A 19519-nucleotide genomic window follows, 5' to 3' on the forward strand; every position below is an offset into this window, starting at 1 on the left:
TAACTTGGCTTTAGTTTTTTATTCTGTGAAGGTAAGTGCCTAGCCTAAAGGTGTTCTGCCAGTCATTTTGGTACTATTACAGATTTTAGAAAATTCTATGTAAACATGTTTGCTAAGGGTGTTGAATTTTCCAGTTAGAAAGCTTAGGGTTTAGAAGATGAAGTTGAATGATCTTAAAATGATGACGATGGCAGAAGAATCAGCATTTTGTTGACAGTGTGGACTTTTTACACAGTTATGTGTCTCAAGTGGCTTGGTGTTTACTGCTGATGTCTATTCTACGTCTTTAGCATTTTAAAATTAGATCGCCAGGCTCCCCCCTTCCTTATGCTTCTGTTCCATTGGGTTTAGACATATTGGGGTGCTGAGGTGGGGAACTACAGGAAGATGGGTCACTTATTCAAATCCGAATCTAGTCTGTAGGTAAATATATTTACACGTAGTCAGGAAATTGTGTGAAATCTACAAAAAGGAGAGTCAACAAAACTTAGCAATGCTCAGCAATTTCTAGAGGCGATGGAACTGCCGATCCTAGAGACCTGTCAGTTCCACGAAAAGGACTGTCCCGATTACCTGAGCCTGGTGGAAAAATCGCCTCTTCCAGGTGGAACTGGATGTTTAAAGCAGATGCTCCCATGTTTCACGCCAACTCTGGTTTATGAACTCGTCTCTGAGGAGCTCTGCTCACACGAACCAGTTGTCTTCAGCAGATTCATTCACTTCTAACCGTTACTGGGAGTCCCCGTGATTCGGGCCGTGGGTTGGTGCTGCCGTGACGGGGCGGAAGCTCTGCTCCGGTCCCCACAGCAGGGTGCGCAGGTATGGCGTCTCAGGTTTAAGGAGGCCTGACTCCTTGTTAGACGACGCTTCCCAGTATTTAGGATAGTCCCTCCTGTCGGGCCCCTGGAAGTTCTGCCCCGAGTAACATTCGGGGTGAGCGAGGACGTCTGCTACAGCGTGGAAGGCTGCTGATGTGCACGTAGGTGCGTTCTCAGACCAGAAAGCAGCCCAAGCCATCGCCACGCCGCCCCCCACCCCCCCGAAACGGGGCTGCCCATGCAAATCAGCCGCAGTCGGGCCCGCCCACCCCACGGCTCCGGAAGCTGCAGTCCCCTCGCCCAGCTCCGCGCGGCGGCTCCCGGGGCCACATTTCCGCCGGGCCGCCTGCCTAGCTGCGATGGCGGTGCAGATGGCTGCGCGGCGCGGGCGGCCAGTGCGGGTGCTGGTGGACATGGACGGCGTTCTGGCGGATTTCGAGGCCGGCCTCCTGCGGGGCTTCCGCCGAAGCTTCCCCCGGGAGCCGTACGTGCCGCTGCAGGAGCGCCGCGGCTTCCTCGCCTGCGAGCAGTACCGAGCCCTGCGCCCGGACCTGGCGGTAGGGAGCGGGGGGGCGGCAGCGCGGGGCCGCCCTGGAGCGGGGAGCCCCGACCCCACAGGACACCTGGGAGCGGGGAGACCTCCCCTTGGGTCAGAACTGTCTCTGCTCCATGTCCAGTGACACCTTCCTGTTTAAAATTAACAAAGCTCTCACTTCAGAATCCACAGTTCACCTCAGGACTAGACAGTCTGGGGGAGTACTTACCCCTGAACAAAGTCCTCTACCTGAGACTCTGATTTGGGGACCGAAGCGCCCCAGGAACTTCACTTTGAGAGTCCTCGCTGGGGCTGGAGAGGTCTGCTGGGATCAGAGCCAGGACAGGAACACTGTATCTTTCAGGACAAAGTGGCCAGTGTGTATGAAGCCCCAGGCTTTTTCCTGGACTTGGAGCCCATCCCTGGAGCCTTGGAAGCAATGCGGGAGATGAATGACATGCAGGAGTGAGGAAGGGCGGGGAGGGGGGGGGTGGGGAGCAGGCGCTGGCATCACCCTGTCTAACCGCCCCCCCCGCCCCCCGCAGCACCGAGGTCTTCATCTGCACCAGCCCTCTGATGAAGTATGACCACTGTGTGCACGAGAAGGTGCGGCTGCCCCAGCATTTCACCCGCAGACTTAGGCTCCTAAGCCCTGGTCTTTTAAAGAAAGCGGCAGAAACACAGACAGTCGGGGGTGGGGTGGGGGGTAGAAGGGAGCCCTCTCTCTCATGAGCTGCTGTAGACCCTCCCTCACACATACTTGCTCACTGGCCCTGAATTCAAGGGCCCATCAGGCCCTACTGAGCCACCTATGCCCACCTCACAGTACCGCTGGGTGGAGAAGCACCTGGGGCCCCAGTTTGTGGAGCGCATTATCTTGACGAGGGACAAGACGGTGGTCTTGGGGGACCTGCTCATTGATGACAAGGACACCATTCAAGGTAGGAGCCCTTTTCCCTAGCAACCTCCAGGCATCTAGCCTGATGGGATTAGGGAGAGGGAGTAAAAATAACCAGATTACAGAGTGTACCCCTGCCTTCCTCCCGTGTCCTATCCCAGGCCAAGAGGAGACCCCAAGCTGGGAGCATATCTTGTTCACCTGCTGCCACAACCAGCACCTGGCCCTGCCCCCCCCACGGAGACGGCTGCTCTCCTGGAGGGACAACTGGAAGGAGATTATAGACAGCAAGCGGGGAGCCCTGCAGCGGGACCGAACCGGCCTGGGGCCGCCCCAGGAATAAGGCGAGGGGCCATGGCCGTGGACAGTAGCTGAAGGAAGGGAAGGCAGACCAGCAGGGAGCCCAGGCAGAACTGAGCGACAGGGCAGCATCATGGCAATGACCCCTCAGCACTGTGCCAGCCACCTGAACCCCCCTGGCAGAGCTGGCCTGGAAACTGGTGGGAAAATCAGGAGACTTTTTAATAAAACACTTTGGCTCACTGCTCTCTTATGGCCTTTTATTTGGGGGAAGCGAAGGGACAGGAGCCCCACAGGGGCAGCTGGGACAGAGGCCAATGAGGAGGCCTTCGCCTCCCTCCCTCTCGTCTCCTTAGTCCATTAGTTCCATAGTCTGCCCACCTCCACGTCCACCTGGAAACCATTCCTCTTGAATCTGCCTTTCCTTGGCCATGTAAGAGGTCATCCTTGGGCTTCCCTGGTGGCGCAGTGGTTAAGAATCTGCCTGCCAGTGCAGGGGACACGGGTTCGATCCCTGGTCCAGGAAGATCACACATGCCGCGGAGCAACTGTGCCACAACTACTGGGCCTGTGCTCTAGAGCCCGCGAGCCACAACTACTGAGCCCACGTGCCACAACTACTGAAGCCTGCGCGCCCTACAGCCCGTGCTCTGCAACAAGAGAAGCCACTGCAATGAGAAGCCTGTGCACCCCAATGAGGAGTAGCCCCTGCTTGCTGCAACCAGAGAAAGCCCGCGCGCAGCAACAAAGACCCAACGCAGCCAAAAATAAATAAAATTTTAAAAAAGAAAAAAAAAGAGGTCATCCTTAAGGGAGGCCAGGACCTTCCACTGCTCCTGAACCCCACCTTTCCAAGGGGGCCCACACCCCTTCCCCCGTGCTGAGCAGCTGACACTAGACTCTGAGCCATTCGCTTGCTGTCAGTATCTGGTCCCATCTCCCTCGAGCACCTCTCTTACTTGCATCCCTGAAGCCGGCCTGAGACAGATTTCCAGGGACAGGGACCCCCACCACCACCACCTCACTAACCCTGATGGCAGAGAAGGCAGGCCAGGGCTTCCAGGCAGGTACCATGGGGTGGCGAAGGGAAAAGACAACAGCTCGTAGAGTTTGTGCCTGTATTCTAATGTGTCACCCTCATGGCCTCCGTCTTAATGCCTGATGGCCATGTTAACCGTCACTGGGCTGCGACAGTCAAGATCAGGAACCACGTCTTCGTCTTTGAAGCCCTAACATGGTCCCTGGCTGATAGGCCTGTGTAGATAAACAGTTAATCCTGGGCCACAGAGTTCTCCAGGCCAGCATTCACCATGCCCAACACCCAGCCTGGAGAGCTTGCAGGACAGGTACCTGGCCTCCACAGCAGTGGACACAACACTTCCCCAGCTTCCCAGGGCCCCGAAATACTTTTAACAACAAGGCTTCTCATTTCTATTTCTCAGAATTACTCCCAACACTTCTGTTAAGGTATGATGCCTGTTTCCTCAAGCTCAGGCAATTCTCCTAAGCCCCAGGTCCAGCTGTTCCTCAGGAGAAACACCATCTGCAGAGCCTCTGGGTCTAGGGACCTGCTGCTTCTCACACAAGGGTGACAGCTCGGTGGCGGGGTGGGCCAGGAGGCAGGACCTTCGCCTCTAGCTGGCTGAGAGCGTCAGCCTGTCAAAACGGCACCCTTCAATTTCCTTCTCCACGTGTCTCAAAGTCTGGCTTCCTCACTCATCTCCTGGTGCCTTTCATCACAGTGTAAACACCTGTCCCACTGGGAAAACTCGCCTTTAAAGGGGCTGACAAAGCACCATCTGGGGAGAACGTGCACAGTGGGGGCTCTGCTGCTCCCACTTCCTGAGTCCCCACCGGGATTCTGGTCTTGGGCTCCTTGGATCAGGGCTGCTGCGGGGCCTCAGTCCTTGGTAGTGGGATCCCCAGGGCAGAGTGAGCCCGCCGGCTGCGGGCTTCGGCCACCTGGCTGGGGGAGCAGAAGTCTTCCAGGAAGATCTGGGCCAGGTTCCGGAGCCTCGCGTTGGCCGAGAGGGAGAAGCGCACCATGCACTGGACCACGGGCGTGGCAGTCAGCTCGGGGTGGGAGCCGGAGCCCGGCGAGCTCAGGTACATGATCGTGGTCACGGCGGACAGCACGGTCTCCTCGTTGGGACTGGACAGGCAGTCGATGATGAGTGGGACACCCCCAGTCTGCAGGATGTGCTCCTTGTTGGCCCTGTCTGAGCACAGGTTGCAGAGGCCTCCTGGGGAAGAGCAAGGTGAGTCTGGATGCCTTAGCCCTGGGCCTCCTTCCATCTTTCCTCCACCCACTGAGTCCCAGGGAAGGCCCAGGCCTGAGAAGGTGGCTCAGGGACAAGGGATCCCAAGTCTATTCTGATCTCCAGCCCTCCCTTTCCAGATTCCAGAAAGGCCTGCCTGCCCTCCACTGCCCAACCTTCTGGAAGTGGGCACTGATCCCTTTCCCTCCTGGTTCAGCCAGCTCAATGACTGATAGGCTTTCCTTTTTTTTTTTTAAGTAGAAAACATAAAACCCACAGTGTATCATCACTTTAGAAGAATTAAGAAATATAGGTAAGGTGATGGTTTCACAGGTGTACACATGTCAATACTTATCAAGTTATACTCTTTAAGTATGTAAAGCTTATTATGTGCCAATTATACCTCAATAAAGCTGTCAAAAATATTAGAAGTCAAAATATAAACCATCTTAATCCTACCACCCATTTAACATGTTTTTCATCCCACAATTTTTAAATATGTGACTACATATAAATATTTAATAACAACGTGATACTCGTTTTGTAAGCCAGCTGTTTTCATTTAACCATGTCCTGTGAACATTTCTCCACGCCAATAAATCTACAATCATGGCATCATTTAATAGCTGTTCAGTCCACCATTTTATGGAAACAGCATAATTGAGAGTTTAAAGCATTTCAGCATCATTCCCACATCACTATTGCTAGGAATCGGGGGGACAAAAGAAAAGGACAGAGTGAGAGACCCGTGGTTCTGGATCTAAGAACCACTGCTCAGGTAAGATGCCCAGACCCCTCATTCTCTCCCGTCACGCCTAAAGCACTAGATGTGGGAAGCTGATTTTCGTGGGTCCTGAGTGAGCTTCCTGCCATCAGGGCACCCCTCACCCTTAGGTTCCTACTCCAAGTAGAGAACGAACTTCTAGCTCATTTGCATAACATGGCCGACCAGTACTGAGTGTCCAATCAGGAGTGAGTTACAGCCCACCCACTTCCCCGGCATCTCTAGAAACAAGCAAAGGGGGGGTACCTCCCCACACGCCCGGCAAAACCCAACTAGGACCTCTTTCCCAGCAAGAGGGGACAGGTGCAGGGAAGTGGCGCAGGCCTGGCAAAGATCTCCGCCTACTCCAGGTAGGTACAGCCACCCCTTCCCTAGCAGTACCTGGGTAGGGAAACATTTTACCCATTCAGCCTCCAAGGACTTCCCACTGCAAAGATCCTTCTGGGATCTTTGCATGGTGCCACCCTCTTGCTAGTAACCAGCACGTCACTGCTCTGTGGCCAGTGTGGTTTCCCTGGAGTACCCCATTAGCCGCTGCCTGCCACACCCAGGCACGTCCCTCATCACCTGTCTCACTGTCTTCATATGCTTAGAACTCTGAGAAACCTTCGTGGAATTTTCTTGCTCACTGACTGCTGAGCCCCGCTAGAAGCTACTGTGCCATGAGGTCAACACCTAGGCTGTCTTGGGATTTCCCTGGTGGTCCAGTGGTTAAGACTCCACGTTCCCAATGCAGGGGGCCTGAGTTTGATGCCTGGTCAGGGTACTAGATCCCACATGCTGCAACTAAGATCCCGCACGCGAAAACGAAGAGCCCCCGTGCCGCAAGCCTAATTAATTAATTAATTAAAAAAAAAGACCTAGGCTGTCTTATTCCCAAGCCTTCCTGGGTTTCTGGCACAGGGGGCGCTCCGCAAATGTTTGCTGGAAGGATTTTAAAGCAGTGAGCAGGGAAAAGGGCTGCACTGCAGAGGGTCGGGAGGCTGGATGGACTGGCTCCCTGGGACCCTGTGCACCTTGGACATCTGCAGTTCTGAGGGACGGAAGAGGCCGAGTGGTGCTCCTGAACCGAGGAAGATGGGCAGCAGGGGACGGACTCCAGGCACTGATGGAGAGGTCCCTCCCAGTGTCCACCTCAGCACCCATTCACCCCAGTGGAGCCCTTAGCACAGCCTGGGGTCATCCTGCCGACTACCTTCTTTACTTGCTGTCTGTCCCCCCATCACTGGGCACCACAGGGTAGTAATTTACCTCTGTATTTCCGGAGCCTGCAACTGAGGATTCTCGCTGGACACATGCTAGGAACATGACTGAACCCCACGAAGAGTTACCACCACCCCCATTTAAGGGAAAGAACCTGAGGCTGTTGAGTAACTTGACCAAAGTCCCAGAAGATGGGGAGCTCTTTGCTACTCCCGTGGGAAAGGGTGTCCCTTCAGAAACCACAAGGACAACTAATCCTACCACGGGCAGATGCCAGGCTCAGCCAGGAACAGGGGCAAGTAGAAATGCTGTGGCACAACTGCTGAGCCCGCGCGCCTAGAGCCCGTGCTCCGCAACAAGACAAGTCACTGCGATGAGAAGCCCGCGCACTGCAACGAAGAGTAGCCCCCGCTCACCACAACTAGAGAAAGCCCACGCGCAGCAACGAAGACCCAATGCAGCCAAAAATAAATAAATAAAAGATGTCACCTCTTCTAAGAGCCTTCCATGACCACCCTAATCAGTCCCTCTCCCCAAGAGGCCCTCCCCTCACCACCTTCACTTCTTTTCTTCATACCAAGGAAGAAAAAAAGAAAAAGTAAAAAAGCAAAAGAAGAAAATATTCATAGATTCTGACACAGGACTCATATCCAGAATATATAAAGCATTCCTATCAATAAAAGATGAACAACACAATAAAAACAGTGAGCAAAAGACTTCGATAAACTCTGCACAAAAGGGTCAATATATGAAAATGTGCTCAACATTCCTTATCAGAGAAATGAAAATTAAAACCACAATAAAAGGCCACTACACACCTATCATAATGGCTAAAACAAAAAAATACTAAGTGATACTAAGTGTTGGCGGGGAGGGAGCAGCACCGGAACTCTCGTATGCTGGCGGTGAGGAGTGGAATACATCGTGATGACGGTGGAAAGCTAGTTGGCAGCTTCTAACACAGTTAAACATCCATCTACCCTACGACTCAGCAATTCCACTCCTACCCAAATCTGTCTGAGAAAAATGAGCACATATGTATACAAGGAACCTACCCGAGAGAAATGAGTACCTATGTATACAAGAAAACTTGTACAAAAATTATCATAACAGCTTTATTCATAAAGGTTCCAAACTAGAAACAGCTCAAATCTCCATCAGCGGGTGAATGGATGAACAAATTGCGGCCTATTCATATAAAGACATGTAACATGTAACGATACTGTAACAATTTGGATGAATCTCAGAAACATTATGCTGAGTGAAAGAAACCAGATACTATATCCTGTAGGATTCCTCTTACATGAAGGTCAAGAACAGGCGAAACTGATCCATGGGGATAGAGGTTAGAATAATGGTTACCTCAGGGTGGAAGACACTAACTGGCAGAGGGTACGAGGGACCTTTTTGGGGAGATGAAAACATTCTGTATCTTGACTTAAGTGCTGGTTATACTGATGTACATACAGCTTAATGAATTTAAAAATTCATCAGACTGGCACTTAAGCTACGTGCATTTCACTGTATGCCGATCCTGCTGCAATCTAAAAACTGGTTACCAGGCAAAAAGGAGAACAAGTTCTGACTGGCGGATGAACATATTTTGGACAAACCTGGCAAGATAAAGAGAACAAGAGGCAAAGGCAGGGCCCTTCTAGGTGTGGGGAGCCACAGGAACCCCCGGGAGAGACAAAAGAGAAAACCCTAGTGCAGTCTGGGATGAGAAAGCTGGCGGCTCAGAGAGGGCAGGTAGGGGATCTCAGGCCACAAAGCAAGGAGGGCAATGGTGCTGGAAGGGACAGGAGGGTCTAAGTATTGTCCTGGGGATTAAATGAGGTCATGCTGACAAGTGCTTAGCCAGCACCTGGTGCCTGAGAGGGCTGGGCATGTCCTTGGAGACAGTGGCTCAAGACCGTTACAGCTGAGGACCCGCCCGACGACCCGCCCGCCCCAGGGTACTGGGCTGGCCGTGGTCAATCCCAGGTCAAAATCTTCACTGGGGGCTATCTGTTCTTGGGCTTTACTTCAGTATCTTGAAGACGGTTCTCTCTGAAATTTCAGGACAGACATTCAAGGGACAGAACAGCATATAGAGAAAGCCACTATTACACGTAAGAAGGTGAGAGACAAATATACATATATGTATACGCAGAGGAAGCCACTATTACACGTAAGAAGGTGAGAGACGAATATACATATATGTATACGCCCACATTTGCTGGTTTCATATGAGGGGGGAACAGGGTGGAAGGAACAGGAATGGTAGTGAGACCATACTCGTAATACAGTTTTGACTTAAACAGATATGTTTTGTATAAGTTAAAAAAACCAAATTAAATTTTAAAAAATCATGGTTTTTCGCACTTCTGACCTGTATTTCAGTTCTAAAATTTTATCCTACAGGTACACTCCCACAAGTGAGAAATGACATACAAGTAAGGGTACCCACTGTCACACTGCTCATGAGAGCAAAATGGAAACAACCCTAAACGGCCCCCCTCAGGGGCCGCTAAATGTTAGTCCCTTCATGCAGTGGACATCATGCAGCAGTCACAAAGAATCAGGCAGCTCTTTATGGGCTGACACTGCAGGTGTGCCAAGACATGGTGCTAAGTTAAAAAAAAAGAATATAGATACAGTATACTTCAACATGTGTAGGACATACAAAAAGGTATACATAGTATACCTAGTATAGGTATAGGTAGATACAGTATACTTCAACATGTGTAGGACATACAAAAAGGTATACATAGTATACCTAGTATAGGTATAGGTAGATACAGTATACTTCAACATGTGTAGGATATACAAAAAGGTATACATAGTATACCTAGTATAGGTATAGGTAGATACAGTATACTTCAACATGTGTAGGATATACAAAAAGGTATACATAGTATACAAACAAATATATACGTGTTTGTTTATCAATCCCTAAAATATCTCTGGGAGAATACACAAGAAACTAGTAACAATGGTTGCCTCCAGAAAAGGCTACAGACCGAGTTACTGTTTATTACCTACCCTTTTGAATTCTGTACCATGTGAGTCAATTATGTATTCACATAAATTAATAAAACACACACGCACACCCTGCTTCTGCCTAGAACTGAGAGGAAGGGGGATTGGTCTCTGCCAGTCGGGGAGGGACGGCACAGGGGCCTGGAGCCAGCCTTCCCAGCTGGTGTGGAAGGGAGCAGTGGGGTGAGGACCTTGAATTCACCTCTTTCCTGTAACAAGTGGATAGCTGAGGAATTTCTTTTTAAGCAGAAAGATGTGTGACCCCAGGACACTAAATGATCAGTGAGAGAAGGAGGTACATGGGAACCCAAGAGTACAGAGGATGGAGCGAGGGCTCTGTGGTGGGCAGATCTAGCTAGAATCCCAGGAATGCCCCAGGGGACTCAGGTGAGCAGAGCAAGCAACTCCATCTCTCTAAGCCTAGGTTTCTTTATCAGTAAAACGGGAAGAGAGAATTAAATAATGTAAGACCCCTCCCTGGCACACAGCGGACATGGGCCCAGCACGCACCTGTTCATAGCCTCGGAGGCTGGCGCAGGGCGTATCTTCAACCCACACACAGAAAGGGCTGGCACCTACAGGTGGAGTTTAACAACGAGAAAGCAAGTGCTCATGTAACCAGCACTGAGGTCAAAGACTGAAACACTGTCATCAGTCCAGAAGCCTCTGCATGTTCCTTCCTGGTTCAATTCTCTCCCCTTCTCAGAGGCGACCCTCTTCCTGACGTGTAACAATGCAATAAAATAATTTTAAATTAATAGCAGGACCTTTTAAATTTTTAATAAAAAAATTTTACTACACACACCCCCCTAAATACTATATAATTCAGTTCTGCCTCTTTTTGGACTTTATAGAAATGGAATCACACTGTACATATTATTATGTGTCTAGCATCATTTGCTTAACGTTATGTTTTTAAGATAATTGCAAGGAGCTGTAGATTGTTCATTTACCTTGCTAAGCAGTATGAATATCGACAATATTGATAATTCATTCCACTGTTGACTGTTTCCAGTTTAGGACTGTTACAGACAATACTGCTGGTGACATTTTTGCATGTGTCTGGACGTGCATGTACCTAACCCTGTGATTGTAACTGCTGGGTCACGCGGCATGCCTATCTTCAATTTTACTAAATCCTATTTTTCCAAAGAGAGGCGGCTCAGGATTCATCTACCAGCCTTTTTCAGTACACCACCACCATCTGGTGGCAGCTACAGGTATTGCATGAAATAGAACAGAGGAAAGCGATTTAACCTGAATCGTGGGAGGCCACCTACTTGCATTACTGTTGTAGTAACAAAACTGCCGAGTATTCCGTGACATACTAGGATTCAGCCAGTTTTCATGGAAGCAGAGAATTATCTCCTGGTTCCTTTACGTCTCCATACACCATCTAGAATGGTGCAGGTGTGCACACACAGCATATAAGACACCAGAGAATCAACCAATGGTGCTTCAGTCCAACACTCCCAAATTAATGCCAAAGCCTGCCAGAGTTTTTATTTGGGGCATGAGCTCTGAATTCTCTCGCTCAGTCAAGTATTTACTGAGATCCTGGCTTTTTACCTGGTTCCTGATAATTCATCCGCTTCCTATCCCCCATCCCAAATGAGGGTGGCTCCGGCCTGACCAGTGCCTGTCTCCCCGTGGTACTTCCTCCTACTACTGCCCGGACACCCACTGTGAGGCTAAAGATCAGCTTTCATACCTTTGCCTATCATTCAACGATGCTTTTCCAGAAGGGCCGAATCCCTGGAACAGGTGGGTGATTAGACACTGTCCCATCCTACCTCACCTCTCTGGGAGACTCGGGAACTGTTTATCCTCAAAGGGGTCTGGCTACCTAGGGGACCTTGCAGCTGCAGGCACTTTATCTCATTTCCTTCTCTCAACAACTCTGTGAGGCAGGTACTGATCCTCCCCCACCTGACCGACGATGGGAGAAGGGAAATCACATGCCCAGAGTTAAGTCGGGGAGTGAGGACTTGAACCCAGGCCTGCCTGACCCCAAAGCCCCACTCTTACCAAACTCTCTATATTCCTTGCCAACAAACCAACATTGGTTTTGGTTCTGCCAAACCATGGCCATGGGCCATCTAACCCGGCAGTTATTCCAGAACCAAACGCACTCAGGGCTGCAGCACGAAGTCATGTCCGGGACTGCGCACATTCCCCGGCCCCATCCTCGTCCCAGGCCAAAAGGCCTGAGCATTCAAGACGTAACAAAGGTAAGCAAGGCACCCTGATCTCATGGAGATTCACCATCTCAGATCTGCCACCAGAGACAAAAGATTCAAAGCTACAAAGCCCAGCACAGAATAAGCACCGACAGTGTTTCCCATTTAGCAGCACAGACGTTAACAGAAGAGGAAACAGCAAGAGTAACAAAATCGGCTTCTAAGCACCAGTGGGACTCTCCTTTTAAGTTATGCGCAATAAATACGAGAGGATTTTAATCTCCAGAGGATCCCACGGAGGGATTCAATGCTAAGAAAGCTGCTGCTCTGGGGACTGGGGACGTTGGGAAGGAGAAGAAAAAGAGAAGGAAACAGTGGCTGTGAAAAGTAAAACTGGTGATGACACCAACAATTCTAGACAAAGTATCGATACCTTCACGGAGACAGACGCGCGCACACGCTCTGCTCCCCGCAACAGTCCTGCGAGGCAGACGAGGCTCAGGTGAGGAAATGAGGCTCAGAGAAGGGACAGGACTCATCCACAAAGACTGGCTACAAAGTGGAGAAGTGGGGACCGTGGACTCCAGGTCCAGGGCTTGGTCACCCACTCTGGGAAGCTGCCCAGGAGGGCACGAACCCAGGCCCAGCCCTGATCTCTGGCAAAGCTCCCAGCTCAGTGGGCCAGGAACTCAAGAGTGTTCCTGCCTCGGGAAAGTTGCTTCCTGATCCTGTAAAACTTGCCTGGGTGACTGCTCTTTTCAGCAAAGGTTTCTCCAGAGTCAAGAGCTTGAGTTGAAGGAGCTGTACCACTCTCAGGTGGAGGCCTAGCCACGGGCTTCTGCAGGGGTCACTGTCACCACTCAGGCGGCAGAAGCTGGGGAGCAGAGTTCCAAAAAGGGAGGAGATGGAGTACTAACACTGGAGAAAATCTTAAAGTGACCAATTTTTCACGATATTTATTCAGCATAATAATCTTCCAGAGGGGCAGAGACATGAGCTATTCCCACCCTTAGACCTGGGCAACCGGGGCTCCTGCCCCCAGCCCAGGTTTTGAGGGCCTCACTCTGGCCCTCTCCATAGGTTGAAGAGTCCAGGGAGCCTGCCCAAAGCCCATCCCTCTTCCCCCATACCCAGAGCTCCAGTTCCTAAACCTGCTCCCCCAGCTGCATGGGCCTCTTTCCTGCATCCTGACTCCCGGCGGTGAACCCCGCTGTTTGTGTGCACACGCCGAAGTCCAATGAGTGGCCATGAGGCAAGTGTTTGTGGGGCTGTGAGTGAAGCTGGGATGTCCACACATGTGTGAGGCCTGTCGTAGTAAGAGGAGTCCCAGATACCACAAATTAGAGGCAGACCTGGATGGCCTTTCAAAAATTTAAATCACATTTGCCCAGGATGTATTCAGGAAAAAAAAAAAAGTGTGTTACTTGATTCTAGAAAAGTTTTCAATCTAATTTCTAAGTTACAGGAAATAAAGCAGTTACAGGAACAAACGAAATGACACCATAAAGAGGCAACTAGACAATTCAGAAGGTGAGATGTTCTGCAGAACTGGTCTGGATCCTTCAACAATTAGTGTTAGGAAAAAAGAGTCTATTAATGATTAAAAGAGATATAAGATGGGCTTCCCTGGTGGGGCAGTGGTTGAGAATCCGCCTGCCAATGCAGGGGACACAGGTTCGAGCCCTGGTCCCGGAAGATCCCACATGCTGCAGAGCAACTAAGCCTGTGGGCCACAGCTACTGAGCCTGAGCTCTAGAGCCCACGAGCCACAACTACTGAGCCCACGTGCCACAACTACTGAAGCCCGCGTGCCTAGAGGCCATGCTCCGCAACAAGAGAAGTCACTGCAGTGAGAAGCCCGCGCACCACAACGAAGAGTAGCCCCCGCTCACCGCAACTAGAGAAAGCCCGCGTGCAGCAACGAAGACCCAAAAGCAGTCAAAAATAAATAAATTTATATTAAAAAAGATATAAGATAATTGATGCTGTGATTTCCTTCCAAACAGCACCATATGGAAAGGGGGGGAAGGGGGAGGATAAAGAGTAACTTCAGGGACTTCCCTGGCGGTCCAGTGGTTAAGACTCCATGCTTCCAATGCAGGGGGCATGGGTTCAATCCCTGGTCAGGGAACTAAGATCCCACATGCCACAAGGTATGGCCAATAAATAAATAAATAAATAAAACGAGTGACTTTATAGTGGAGAAACCTGACAAACACTACTTCATCCAGGTGATCAAGGTTAATATCAACAGTGATAAGTCATGTTGATAGCATATGCCCTTGATATGATGTAAATGAAAATGGCCTTTTACCGTTTACCTCTGTGGTCATCCTCCCCAAAACCCATATCCCACTCTAATCATGAGAAAAATATCAGACAAACCCCAACTGACGGAAAACCTACAAAATACCTGACCAGCACTCCTCAAAACTGCCAAGGCCATCCAGAAAAAAGGGAAAGCCTGCGAGCCTGGCACAGCCCAGAGCAGCCCAAGGAGACATGACAACTAAATGTAACACAGTACCTTGGACGGAACCTGGAGCAGTAAAAGGATTATTCGGGAAAAGCTAAACAAATCTGAATAGAGTATGGACCTGAGTTAATAATAGTGCATCGATATTGGTTTATTAATTGTAACAAACGTACCATACTAATGTAAGGCGATAACAATGAGGAAACTAGGTGTGGCATATATGGGAACTCTGTACTATCTTTGCAATTTTTCTAAAACTGTTCTAAAATACAAAGTTTATTTAAAAAGAGAGAGATTGAGATCTAAGGAACGTAAGAACCAGATTAAGTGCATGAATCCTGGACTGGATCCTGGTTTATACAAAACAACAACAACAAAATGTCCTTTTGGGACCTATTAGAGAAGTTGGCCTAACTGGGTATTTGGTGATAATGGAATTATTAACTTCATTCTCTATGTAGATAAGATTCACTATGTAGAGAAATGTTCTTTTTTAAAGATGCATGCTGAAAAAACAATGTTGGTTTGCCTTCAGAATAAACTCCAAACTCTTTCCCAATGCCGAGACCTGAATCCCTGTAAACTCTGGTGCCGTGAGCTCTCTATAACCTCACTTAGTACCACTCTCTGCTTCACTCACCACAATGGTGCCACATCAGCGTTCCTTCTGGCTCCTCCTGCTCTAGAGTCTTTTTTTTTTTTTTTTTTTTGCGGTACGCGGGCCTCTCACTGTTGTGGCCTCTCCCATTGCGGAGCACAGGCTCAGCGGCCATGGCTCACGGGCCCAGCCGCTCCGCGGCACGTGGGATCTTCCCGGACCGGGGCACGAACCCGTGTCCCCGGACTCTCAACCACTGCGCCACCAGGGAAGCTCTGCTAGAGTCTTTGCCCACGCTATGCCTTCCCATGATGGCCAAACAAGAAGTAGCCCCTCCCTCCCCTTGCTCTCTCTCATCACCCTGTTTATTTTCTTCAGAGCCTCAGCTTTCTTGTTTGTCAACCATCTGTCTCCCCCTACTAGAATGTAAATTCCTTGAGGGCAAAGACCCTTTGCCCAACTTGTTCGCCATCTCTCCAACATCTAGAACAATACCTTGCTCGCACAATATACGCCCAATAAATATCTGTCCAGTGAATAATTCAGTAGGTCTTAGACCATAACAACTACAGGAGTCACAAGCCATTCCAAGTCACCGCTACTTCTCTCGATGGTAAAACTTTTTTTGGCTGTGCCCCACGGCATGTGGGATCTTAGTTCCCCAACCAGGGATTGAACCCGTGCCCCCTGCAGTGGAAGCACGGAGTCTTAACCACTGGACCGCCAGGTAAGTCCCGATGTTAAAACATTAAGTCAAAGATGTTTAAAAAGGGCACTCAACATTTTTCCCTCCAATGGGGCTTCAAACCATTCCCTCATTTTCGATCTCACCTCTAAGCGGGAGGGAAGCTAGACAGGCAGAGGGGGTCCTAAGAGTTCCAAACCTGATTCAAGCGAGCCGTGACCTGGACGACGTGTGAACCGCGGAGGCGGCACAGACATCGCGAAAGTCTGCCTTCGCAGCTGAGGGACTGCCTAAGAGATTCCTTTCCCAACAACTCACTTCTAACTCATTATCTCATTATAGCCCATCAGGTATCTAGGAGAGCGGCCCCATCCTTACCAATAGCAAACTCCACCAGGGTCTCATTCTCCTCCGACAGTGAATCGAGGAATAAATCCAGGACCTGCAGCTGCCGCAGATACTGGTAGTTACTGGGGTCATAGGCGAAGTTGGCAAGGTTGGCCAGTACTTGCTCCTTGGCGTCTGCAGTGGAAAAGCGGCACTGGAGCCAGGTCCGGGGCGGCGATCGCGGCCAGACCCCTGCCTGGTACCCTGCTCCCCACCCTGCCGCTCTCACCTTGGCTCTCGGTCGCCTGGAATTCCGTGACCAGCGCCTGCAGGTATCCCAGCCGGCCGACGTGGGGGTCTACCTTCGGCTTCTGGGCCATGGTCGGGCGGCGGAGGAACCCCGGGGGACGGGCAGGGGAGTGTGGAAGGTGAGGCTGGAAAGCGGGCGAGAACCTCACCTGGGCCTCGCCGGGTCCGGAGAGGGGCAGACCGGAGCGGGAAATAGGTTCCTTTCCTGGGTTCAGGTTCTGCAGTAATTTGCAGCTGAAATTGGGCTGGAGAAATGGGGTGGGGACTCAGGACCTCGTAAGAGTTGGGAGTGAACATCCAAATTCGGGTGCGGAAAACCAGGACGCTGTCGCGCGCCGAAGGAGGGAGGAGCAGCGCCCAGCGGCGCTTAATTTCCGGCTCAGTTCCGGACTTCCGGGGCAAGCCGCTCTTAGCCCCGCCCCAGGGGGCGGAAGGGGCGGGCCGAGGAGGGTGAGGGGCGGGGCTGTCATTGAGCTCCCTGGGCTTGCTTCAAGCAAGTTCTTCCGCTGGTGCTTAGGCCGGGAGCTTCAAGCCTCTTGTCTCAGGCAGGTGGCGATCCGCATCGTGTTGGAAGCGGTCATGGAAGGTTGCGGATGCGTTGAGGAGCTCCTCTAGGGCCCTTAGGAGCTCAGAGGTGCCGGAGCGCCTATGTGGGGGGCTGTCGGGGCAGAAGCACCTCCAGATGCCCCTGCACTTGACGGAGGGGTGCAGATCCCCCCCACACACCAAGGGCCCCTAGGAACGCAAGTGTCGGCTCCCTGTGTCCCCCACGCGGGTCCTTTTGAAACGGAGCAGGACCCTATGGTCCTTGCCCCCCATGTCCTCAGCCTGCCTTTTGTCTGTGGAAAAACTTTAGCCAAAGAATAAGTTTAATCAGAAGTGAAAAAATGCAGAAATAGAGGAAAACAAAGGAGACCAGATAATAATAGTTTAGTCCTTAAGCATAGTCAAGGACCTTTAGTTCGTCCTTAAGGTCTATAGATAACATTCTGAGCTGTATCCTGTGAGCTGTTTTGCAGCTACTGAAGCCCCCACCAGGTGGAGGAGGATGACTACATGATGACCAAATTGAAGCCATGACATAAGCTGCTTCACTTCACACAATTCCTAGAACTGGCCTCAAAGAAATGGGAACAAACCCTGGAACTAAAGATTAACCGTACTTAAAACGACCAAGATGACGCTGATCAGACCACATTACTGGTTTCAAGCTGACTGTCAGAACTGACTATGCTGTTCTGCTCCCTCCCTCCGCCTATATAACCCTGAAACTCCCTTTTAAAAGCCCCTGTCCCCTGAACCGCAATCGGGAGTTCTCGGACAGGACTCCACCCTCTCCCCGGTTGCCAGCCTCTGAAGCAACCTTTCCTTTCCTACCAACACTTGTCTCTCAAGAATTGGCTTTGTGGGCTTCCCTGGTGGCGCAGTGGTTGAGAGTCCGCCTGCCGATACAGGGGAAACGGGTTCGTGACCCTGTCCGGGAAGATCCCGCATGCCGCGGAGCGGCTGGGCCCATGAGCCATGGCCGCTGAGCCTGCGCGTCCGGAGCCTGTGCTCCAAAAAAGAATTGGCTTTCGAGCGGCGAGCAGCCGGACCTGGGTTCGGTAACACTTTGACACTACCTTCTGGTCTGCTTTTCCCAAAAGCCGGGCGACGACTTCCCCGGCAGTCCAGTGGTTGACTCCGCGCTCCCAATGGAGGGGTCATGGGTTCTATCCCTGGTCTGGGAACTAAGATCCTGCATGCCGCCTGGCGCGGCCAAAATGAAAAGCCGGGCGAGCCTGGTACCCTCTGCTTCCCAATCCTGAGCTGAGTCTGCCACCTCTGGCTGGAAGGCATTTTATCAGCCAGGTGGCAGAGAGCACCAGGGGCAGCACCGTCGGGCCCTATAAGGAGCCCAGCTGTACCGCTTTGGCGGTTTTCTGATGCTGATGCCCTTCCGTCCACTTCCTTCTCGGGGCTTCTCAGGAAGGGAGCGTGCGACCCAGACCTCATAGGCACAGGGGACAGAGCACCAGGGAGGAAGGTGGTCCTCCCAGACTCCAGTTGTGCTTGAAAACGTGGGGATGAAAGGGGCTTGGGCTGCGAGCTTCTTGAGGGCAAGGGCCATGCTCCTTTTGCCCTGGGCCTGGCATGAGGGCAGAGTGGCTGCCACACTCCAGCCTACCACAGCCCCGTTGAGAGCAGCCTCCACCTCCGTGGTGGGCTCAGGTCCCTGTGATCAGCCCCTGCCCTGTGCACACACCCCTGGGGCAGGAGTTATGACCATAGTCTGGGTGCTTGGGTACCCTGGCTGCTTCTTGCAGGACAGTGGCCCCAGGCCCCTCACCAGGCCCTTCACATTCAGAGGGGAGCTGATTCGACTTGGGGAAGTATATCTCAGCACGAGGTGGCCAGGGGGCTTCTCTGCTTCTGTCTGGACAGAGCAGTAAAGGCCTGGGACCAGGAGCTCAGAGCTTGGGGACAGGATGGAAGTGAGCTCCTGGTCAGGAACTGCTCTAGACCCTCTCTAGAGGAATCCCAGGATCAGCTAAGTGTGGGTTCTGGAATCAGATGGGCCACCCCAGCCTCCCTCATTTGTCCCCTCCTAAGGCTTCAGAGGCCCTCATCTCTGGGAAGAATTCCTCATCCTTGGTTTTGTGCTGAGGGCAGCGACCAGGTCTTAACTCCTCTCTGCCAGTTCCTGACACACAGTAGATGCTCAATAATATTTGCTGAAGGAATTCTGCCCAGAGATTATCACCACTCTTGCCCAGGGGGCAGAGGAGGTCAAAGTTTCCTATGCTAAATGTTTACTAATATCTTTTTTCCTTGAAAGAAATCAGTTTTCAGGAAGTGGGCCTAAAAGGGGATACACACTTCAAAGGCTTGTGGCTACTAGCACCAAAAAGTATTCATCTACCTACCAGCCCCAACTCTTCTTTTCTGCTCAGTTAAGATGGAGAAGGTGGCAGGACCTGGTAAATGTGTCCAGCTGTGGATTCCCCCTTCAGTGTACAAGCTAGGGATGGTGCCCAAGTACAGGACAGGATGGAGGGGCAGGGAGGCAATGGGGGGTCTTCAGGATCAGACTTTTCAAACTGTAAGAGACTTTAACTTATCTAGGCCAACCTCCTCCTTTTTCAAG

The 19519-nt window shown here is 51.2% G+C and overlaps 2 protein-coding genes across 5 annotated transcripts in view; one reads left to right on the plus strand and one right to left on the minus strand.

Moving 5' to 3' along the window:
- Positions 1-19417, minus strand: part of ARMC7 (armadillo repeat containing 7) — a 23094-nt gene extending 3677 nt beyond the window's left edge. Inside the window, exons 1-4 of one of the 4 annotated variants that reach the window (XR_009537701.1) lie at positions 19299-19417; positions 16373-17242; positions 16135-16278; positions 574-1675 (exon numbers count right to left, since the gene is read on the minus strand). Coding sequence is in view for 3 of the 4 variants with exons in the window: in XM_060135272.1 (XP_059991255.1) it covers positions 4433-4794; positions 16135-16278; positions 16373-16463 (597 nt within the window). In the remaining variant the exon portion in view is untranslated. Of the gene's footprint in view, positions 1-573; positions 1676-4426; positions 4795-16134; positions 16279-16372; positions 17243-19298 lie in introns of those variants that run through there. The other 3 variants (XM_060135272.1, XM_060135274.1, XM_060135273.1) reach the window with 3 other exon arrangements.
- On the plus strand, positions 1086-2793 carry NT5C (5', 3'-nucleotidase, cytosolic). Its single transcript, XM_060135257.1, has 5 exons — positions 1086-1375; positions 1718-1818; positions 1899-1959; positions 2180-2294; positions 2413-2793. The coding sequence occupies exons 1-5, from the start codon at positions 1178-1180 to the stop codon at positions 2592-2594; spliced, it is 657 nt and encodes a 218-aa protein (XP_059991240.1). The 5' UTR covers positions 1086-1177; the 3' UTR covers positions 2595-2793.
- Positions 19418-19519: the final 102 nt, after the last annotated feature.

The sequence above is a fragment of the Lagenorhynchus albirostris genome, chromosome 20, assembly GCF_949774975.1.
Source record: "Lagenorhynchus albirostris chromosome 20, mLagAlb1.1, whole genome shotgun sequence".
Taxonomy (NCBI): domain Eukaryota; kingdom Metazoa; phylum Chordata; class Mammalia; order Artiodactyla; family Delphinidae; genus Lagenorhynchus; species Lagenorhynchus albirostris.

Excerpts from the sequence above, each read along its gene's own strand:
- NT5C (XM_060135257.1), top strand. The coding sequence starts at position 1,178 with ATGGCGGTGCAGATGGCTGCGCGGCGCGGGCGGCCAGTGCGGGTGCTG. Across the intron at positions 1,819-1,898 it reads GAGATGAATGACATGCAGGA|CACCGAGGTCTTCATCTGCA; the intron begins GTGAGGAAGGGC and ends CGCCCCCCGCAG. Across the intron at positions 2,295-2,412 it reads TGACAAGGACACCATTCAAG|GCCAAGAGGAGACCCCAAGC; the intron begins GTAGGAGCCCTT and ends GTCCTATCCCAG.